Source organism: Delphinapterus leucas, chromosome 1 (assembly GCF_059928025.1).
Source record: "Delphinapterus leucas isolate spDelLeu-1000000601 "Yukka" chromosome 1, BTC_Dleu_Yukka2, whole genome shotgun sequence".
Taxonomy (NCBI): domain Eukaryota; kingdom Metazoa; phylum Chordata; class Mammalia; order Artiodactyla; family Monodontidae; genus Delphinapterus; species Delphinapterus leucas.
This window is the reverse complement of record NC_143129.1, coordinates 83,597,725-83,606,126: the sequence shown is the minus strand read 5'-3', so window position 1 is coordinate 83,606,126 and position 8,402 is coordinate 83,597,725. Positions and strand designations below refer to the sequence as shown.

General features: G+C 47.9%; 1 protein-coding gene across 1 annotated transcript; it reads left to right on the top strand.

Annotated features, from left to right (window-relative positions):
* Positions 1-297: 297 nt before the first annotated feature.
* On the top strand, positions 298-2,816 carry GJA8 (gap junction protein alpha 8). The gene has a single exon (XM_022583827.2). It carries the CDS (start codon positions 857-859, stop codon positions 2,219-2,221), a length of 1,365 nt encoding a protein of 454 aa, XP_022439535.1. The 5' UTR covers positions 298-856; the 3' UTR covers positions 2,222-2,816.
* Positions 2,817-8,402: the final 5,586 nt, after the last annotated feature.

Sequence of the window (8,402 nt, the reverse complement as noted above, 5' to 3'; positions counted from 1 at the left end):
GCTCCAATCACAGGCAATGTATCTCAATGGGGCAACAGAAAGAACCCAGACTTTGGGATCAGACAGACAGAACCACTACTATTTAGCTGTCTGATCTTAGAAAAATTATTTAACCTCTCTGAGCCTCAGTTTTCTCAGGTGGTGGAATCAAATCAGTTAAACACTTATCAAGCTCTCATTATGTTCTGGGCTCTGTGACAGGCATTGAGTATACAGCAGTAAATAAAACAGGTGTGGTCCATACCCTCATGAAGATTACGGTCTAGCAGGATCAAACTGAATGAAAAAATATAATGTCAAAGGTCTGTCATAAAGTAGATATTCAAAAAAATGTTTCCTTCCACTTCCAACATCCAATCATTATATACCCTAACGCAGTCAAAAGTAAGGTGACTACAGGCAATTTCATACATAGCAAAATTTTGTTGGGGGCCCAGACACAAATGGATTAGAATATTTCTTCAGCATTATGACTCATGAACCTCAGTTCAGCTTACGGTTCTGATTTAAATCCATGTAACCATGGGTTTCTATTTATGATCAACAATGAACGCTTATTTTGGGGTGGAGTTCAAGGCTCATACAGATACTGCCTCATTTATCCGATTTCAGGCAGCTTGTGAAGTGAACCCATTTTACAGATGAGGAAACCAGTGGAAGCAGATTCTTTTATGCTTCTTTCGTTCCCTAATACTAGTCTGCACAGAGGAAGCACTCAGTACATGCTGTTTACACTGTTGACCTTGCCAGTCACTCAGGAAGGAGAGGTACCCTGAGAGTTAGCAAAGAGAGGCTGATTCGAGATTGCATTGTAGCGGCTCAGCTTTGCCTTCTCCTTCCTCCAGGTGGGTGAGACATGGGCGACTGGAGTTTCCTGGGGAACATCCTGGAGGAGGTGAATGAGCACTCCACGGTCATCGGCCGCGTGTGGCTCACGGTGCTTTTCATCTTCCGGATCCTCATCCTTGGCACGGCCGCAGAGCTCGTGTGGGGGGATGAGCAGTCCGACTTCGTGTGCAACACCCAGCAGCCAGGCTGCGAGAATGTCTGCTACGACGAGGCCTTCCCCATCTCCCACATCCGCCTCTGGGTCCTGCAGATCATCTTCGTCTCCACGCCGTCGCTGGTGTACGTGGGGCACGCGGTGCACCACATCCGCATGGAGGAGAAGCGCAAGGAGCGCGCGGCCGAGGAGCTGTGCCAGCAGTCGCCGGGCAACGGCGGCGGCGAGAGGTCGCCCGTCCCAGCGGACCAGGGCAGCATCAAGAAGGGCAGCAGCAGCAGCAAAGGCACCAAGTTCCGGCTGGAGGGGACCGTGCTGAGGACCTACGTCTGCCACATCATCTTCAAGACCCTCTTTGAAGTGGGTTTCATCGTGGGCCACTACTTCCTGTACGGTTTCCGGATCCTGCCTCTCTATCGCTGCAGCAGGTGGCCCTGCCCCAACGTGGTGGACTGCTTTGTGTCACGGCCCACCGAGAAAACCATCTTCATCCTGTTCATGCTGGCCATGGCCTCTGTGTCCCTCCTCCTCAATATTCTGGAGGTGAGTTACCTGGGCCTGAAGAGAATCCGATCGGCCTTCAAGAAGCCAGTGGAGAAGCCACTGGGGGAGATTCCTGAGAAGTCCCTCCACTCCATTGCTGTCTCCTCCATCCAGAAGGCCAAGGGCTACCAGCTCCTCGAAGAAGAGAAAATCGTGTCCCATTATTTCCCTTTTACTGAGGTTGGGATGGTGGAGGCCAGCCCACTTTCTGCCAAGCCTTTCAGTCAATTCGAGGAGAAGATGGGCACCGGGCCCCTAGGGGACTTGTCCAGGGCCTACCAAGAGACACTGCCTTCCTACGCTCAGGTGGGAGCCCAGGAGGGGGAGGGGCAAGGGGAGGGGGAGGGGGAGGGGGAGGGGCAGCCTGCGGAGGCGGGAGCAGAACCGGAGGTGGAAGCAGAACCAGAGGTGGGAGAGAACAGGCAGGAGGCAGAGAGAGTGAGCACGGAAGGCCAGGAGACCCTGGCCGTGCTGGAGGGGGAGAAAATGGAGACCCCCGAAGTGGGGAAGGAGGTTGAGAAACAAGAGCTGACGCCTGAGAAGGTATCAAAGCAGGGGCTGCCGCCTGAGAAGGCGCCTTCACTGTGTCCGGAGCTGCCTGGGGATGACACCAGACCCCTGAGCAGGCTGAGCAAAGCCAGCAGCCGGGCCAGGTCAGACGATCTAACGGTATGAAGCAGTGCCAAAGGAAAAAAGAAAAGAAAACACCCGAGCTAACCTATGGCAAGATGAAACCTAAAGTTGCCAACATGCTTTGAGTCTTCTGTCCCTCCCCTCACACCCATCCTGGTTGGACAGGCACTGCGGTAGAACCGTGCATGCCGTACAACTAGGAAACTGCCTTTCCCGTATATAAAGGCTATCCAGATGAACCCACTGTCCCGTCAAAGTTCCCAGTCTCATGACTGCCCTGCCCCTCTATGCCACAGGGAATTCTGCTTTCATCCCCATGTCCCCATAGAAATCCTTCCAATCAGAATTGTGATTGTCTCATAGCTTTTCACCAGTCTTGTCTCAAGCTCACAAACTCCGCTGAACTTTTTCACCCCAGCACTTCCCTAGCAGACACCGTGTGACATGTATCAGGGATCCCGAACTTAAGCGCACTGGTGAAGTGCGCCTGTTCTAATGCCATGGGAGAGCTATGGCTGTGGAATTTGGGAAGCAGAGGGCAACTGCTGCTCATTTCCAGGCAGCGATTACCAGACAGTGTTACCTGGCCATCTGATTTTTCAAGAGAAGCCAGAAATCCAAACGTTTAAGTGAAGTTTCCCACTTTTTTTTTTTTTTTTTTTTTTTTGCGGTACGCGGGCCTCTCACTGTTGCGGCCTCTCCCATTGCGGAGCACAGGCTCTGGACGCGCAGGCTCAGTGGCCATGGCTCATGGGCCCAGCCGCTCCGCGGCATGTGGGATCTTCCCGGACCAGGGCACGAACCCGTGTCCCCTGCGTCGGCAGGCGGACCCTCAACCACTGCGCCACCAGGGAAGCCCTCCCACATTTTTAATGTTGCCAACTAAATTTTAAATATGCCATGTGGGCCAAAGAAAATGTGTGCAAGCCAAATTTAACCTGTGGGGCACCAATCTGCAAGTTCAGCTTATACTCGTGAGCCCAACTTTCCTATGGAATTGGTCACATTATTTAGGGTCTCAACTTGTTCCTGTGGCTTCCGAACCTCATTTCACCATTTTGGAGTGTTTGGTTTAAATCATCAGTCTAGGAGATGTCCAGAGTTCTCACTGGCCTTTCTTTTGGGTCACTGTAGCCCCTGGGTTCTGATATAATTACATCCCTTGTATTGGTGGGAATTCTGCACTGGGTGCTCTCAGAAAAGGAGAACAAACCCCATAGCCTCTCCCAGAACGGAAAAGGCTTTGAACCCTGGTCGCAGTTTTCTTCCCTGAAGCAAAGGAGGTCCTTTTCTTTCCTGTCCTCTTCCAACATCAGTGCTCAGCCTGAAATCTACACCTCCTTTCATCAGGGGCTGGGAGCAAGCCCAGCTCTGAGCCAGAGGATACCTGCCTACTGGCCTGTCTTGAGGAGATTAACCCTCAGGCCTTTCTCAGGCAAAAGACATGTGCAAAAAGGGCCATCAGAGCGGCACTAGAAAGAGCCTCTTACAAATTGGGAACACAAACAGCAAGGGTCTCAAAGTCTAGCCCCAGGCCAGACTTTATCCCCGGAAGGGACATAAAGGCTTAACAAGGGAACAACAGGGATCTTGAAGGTCTCCTACCCTTTATCCCCCCAACCAACTCTCTTCAAACATAGAGTCCAGTCAGGGAAAATCCTCAGGTATAAGTACATATTTCACACAGGGAGCAATTTTACCTAGAGCCAATCAGTTCCCAGAGCAGAGGGAGAAATTGATATCCAAGCTGGTCCATCTAAAACAAAGCTATGCTTCATGGGCTGCAGTGCCAAGGCTAAGATAGGAGGGATAGAAAATACAATTGGGATCTGGACAGGAGACCACCAGGGTACACAGAAAAAACTGCCTTCATTCTATCTTACCCCCAACCAGCACCATCCCAAAGAATGCAAATCCCTTGTGCTGCCCTCTGTTTACCACCTTCCTTTTAAGATATTCATTTTAGATATGCTTTTCTAGAGCAAAGCCTCCTCCAAAACTATTCCTCCCCTGTGACAGTATTCCCATTCCTTGGTGCTCCATTCTAAAGCAAAATGGTCTAAAAATGAAATTCATTCTAAGGTGTGTTTTTTTTTGTAATTAATCCAGGGAAATTTTACATTTTAAAAGGGAAAGCCTAAAATGTATTTTACCTAGGTTAATCCAAAGTGACAAACTTTCAGTGAAGGAATGTATCAGGCAATGGACAGTTGAATAGAGAGGTATATTTGTCTTGTAGACAGGTGACTTTCTGGCTACTACTTGACTCTTCCTTCCCCTGGCAATCAACACTATTCCAGACAGACTTTCTTCAGTATAATGACAGAAGTAACAAAATCCCAGGCCTGAGAACCAGACATCATTGCACTCTCCCTAATGGCTGCACTATTGCTCCTACAGTTTTGCTACTGAAGACCCATTTTGAGAAGATGTAAACTCAGAGCCTGAAAATAGCTTGATCATTACCAGAATAAAGTGTCTATATCAACTAGGACTTAATCCAAAAGAGAAAAGAAAAAACTATGTCTTATTCCAAGTGAAAACTGCTGGTGCTCTTTGGAACCAGCTGTAGAGGTGTAGGTGAAGGCTGCTTGTCTCCTTGTCTTGCTGGGGCCTAAGTGTGTGTGTTTCCTTGAATGAAGCAGCAGCCTGCTTCAGTGTCTGTACCTACCCCACCAGCGGGGAAGTTGCCATTTTCCCTCTCAGTCTTCCCAACAAACGAGGAAGCTTATTTTGGAAGAAACAGACACAGGCATCAAAGGACCAGGACTTTTTTTTTCTATTTCTGCCATTTGGTAGCTGTGTCATCTCTTAACCTCTCTGTACCTCAGTTTTCTGTCCACAAACTAGAGGTGGCATTTACCACCAACGTACCTCCAGGGGTATCAGAAGGATTAATAAGTTAGCTGCCAAGTCTAGAGCCTGTTGAGTGGTGTCTGAGAGATTCCTCCAGCAGCAGGGAGACTGGGAAGAAGGACAGGTGGGAAGCTTCTGACTCTCCCAACTTGCCTTGCAGTTATCTGGTGAGAGTTTTTCAGTGTGGAATAGACACTCAGGAGATCCGTTTTCTCAGAGAAGGCTCAAAACAGAATCTTGACACCATATGTTTGGTAGGAACCTATTTGACCTTGAAAAATGGCTGGGGACAGATGGGCGATTTACTTTCTAGCCATGGAAAATGTCGCCTCATGCCTCACCTTAAGCTGCCACACAGCTGCTGCCAGGCTCCATTCACAGGCAGTGGTGTGTCTGTGGAGGACCTTACCCGGTACAGCTGGATCCCTCAGTATCTCTTCTGAGGCAAATAATTATGACTGACTCAAGATGGTAATCGCCCCTGGGCTCCATGAAGGCCAAGCTTTAAATCCTAATCCTGGTCCTTCCCCTGTTAGATTAAACCTTTACAGTATGTGGATCTGCCAATTAAAAAAAAGCACTGGACAGCATGACATCAAAAGCACAGCTCTCTCCAGAATAAGACGGCTAATTGCCTAATAGCAGTTATAAGACCTCCATCAGGGGAGATCTATGACCAGGAGGGATAGAGTTACTCAAGTTCAGTTAGAAAGTTTCAAACTTGGCTCTGTAATTCCCTAGGCCTCATATTTGGGGCATCATAGAAAGGCCTATCTGCTTTTCATCATGACTTTGTTACTTGGCACCCAGAGGAAGCATGCAACACAGAATTGGACAAATATTCCTGAAGATCAGTGCAACCTGGGGATCAGATTTTCCCACAAAGAACACTGACGTTCAAATCAGAAGTGTGGACTGCACCTCTCTGACTCTGGGAACCCCAAGATGTCATTTACCTGCTTGATATGATAATTCTTCTTAGGTTAATTGTGGGTAATAATTTCTGCCCCTCCTCCACAAGATAGATCAAGTGAATTGATATGCAAGAAACACTAGGAGGGGCTTCCCTGGTGGCGCAGTTGTTGAGAGTCCGCCTGCCGATGCAGGAGACATGGGTTCGTGCCCCGGTCCGGGAAGATCCCGCATGCCGCGGAGCGGCTGGGCCCGTGAGCCATGGCCGCTGAGCCTGTGCTCCACAACGGGAGAGGCCACAACAGTGAGAGGCCTGCGTACTGGCAAAAAAAAAAAAAAAAGAAAAGAAAGAAAAAAGAAACACTAGGAGCATGCTAGAAGAAATAAGCGATTTTTTTTTTAACTCACTCATTTGGAAATAAAAGGAAAGGGAAGAAGGTGTTATCCAAATCTGTTGTTAAGTCCTTTTTGTAAAATGTATACTGAAGCAATAACAGCCACCACTTTCATAAACTGTACAGATTGTTAACTAAGAGACTGATTAAAAGTGAGCCAGTGAGTAGAGTGAAGGAAGAAAATGGGAGTGGTGGGGGGAGGTCAATTCTTCTGTCGTTTTAAATTCCTGAGAATTATAGTGCAAAAAAAGAACATCCTTAATCATGCAAGAAATTCATTGCTGAAAGTGGTGCTGCAGGGACTCAGCTTACTAGGGCTCGTGTACAGAGATGCACCAGTCCCTGAGACAGTCTCTGATTCAGGGCAGAAGGGAGTTCACGGAGGCTGAAGGGGCCACATACAGCAGCTCTTTAGTCCAAGGCATGGGGAAGGCCCGGGGCGAGACGGGTGTAAACAACTGCTCTTCCTGAGTTTCTGAGGAGGGTCACTGGGGCATGCCAGGTAGGAATGAGCATACCAACTACACAGCGCCCCCATCCCCCACACCTCCTCCTGTCTCCTTCCTCTAACCCAGAGTCACCCCTCTACGCATATTGTGCGCAAATGATCACACAGCCCAAGGTAGCAAAGTGTGGATGAAAAACGTTTGCCTGGTTGGTTGGAAACTACTCTTAAACATAAATACAGGGGCTTCCCTGGTGGCGCAGTGGTTGGGAGTCCGCCTGCCGATGCAGGGGGCACGGGTTTATGCCCCGGTCCGGGAGGATCCCACATGCCGCGGAGCGGCTGGGCCCGTGAGCCATGGCCGCTGAGCCTGCGCGTCCGGAGCCTGTGCTCCGCAACGGGAGAGGCCACAACAGTGAGAGGCCCGCGTACCGCAAAAAAAAAAAACAAAAACATAAATACAATCTGTAAAGCAAAGTAGGTGTGTACCTAAAAGTGATAGTGAAATAGGCACGGAGAGTTTTCCTTCTTGTAATTATCATATTACAACTAAATATGTAATTTGGGGAGGAAGGAGAGAAAGGAAATAAAAGTCTAGGTTCAGCAGTTAAATAAGAGGAAAGATTTTTATGAAAGACAAGTCATCTCCACTGCCCTAGACATTGCTGCTCCCAAAGCCAGGAGAGAGTGGTACTCCACTGCAGCCAACGAGGTAGCAATGGGATATACTGTAGCCTCCAGCCCCACGCATTCTGGAAGTTCTCCCAGGCAGACAAAGTATATTATGGAAGAATTCATAAAGTCTCCTGGAGGGAAAAGTAGATGGCGTCACTGCCTTTTTCTGCAAATTTTCCATCTATGAAACAGGATTAGTAAAGACTCAACTAAGAAATATGTTCACAACAAACTTCTTGGGGAAAATCTCTGGCAAAGGCATTATTGGGATTGTGTCCTGAATTCTCCAACCTTCCACATCTTTATGTCAGAGCTAATAGTTACATGTTAGACTGTTACAAAACAATAAAACTAACTTGACTTTTCACCATCTTTGTTTTTTCTTTTGACCTGTCAGCCATGCTACCCTGTGAAGAGCAGTTTCTGGTGTTCTTCCTTTGAAATTAAGGGGTTGAGGGACAAGAGCACTGGGGGACCGGGAGGGGCAGTGATATGCTGGTAAACGTGTAACAACCAGATCTTTCCAGGGTAAAGAGGCCCTGGTTTGTAGTGTTTGCCAATTTCCTTGCTGTAAATTCTCCCACCATCACCAATTTCAACCCACCAACATAATGTCACTAGACACAGAGATGAGAAGAGATGTACAGTAGCATAAAATTATAAATATTTCCACCATACAATAGACATAAATAACCTCAAGAGCATAGATAATAGTAAAATAATTAAGAAGTGATTGAACTCTGTGCATTACCTTTGTTTCATTTTTAAGTTTACGTAGTTTAATTGTTAATAATGACTGTACACTTAAAACTGCCTCACAAAATTCCAAGAAATTTAGCAAATGGCTCTTACGAGCCAGTACAAGCCAGCTCCAGCACACAGCTGGGTGGAATGGAGGAGAATCTGATTTAGAAAGAACATGAAACTCTCCTTATCAATT

Excerpts from the sequence above, each read along its gene's own strand:
- GJA8 (XM_022583827.2), top strand. The coding sequence starts at position 857 with ATGGGCGACTGGAGTTTCCTGGGGAACATCCTGGAGGAGGTGAATGAG.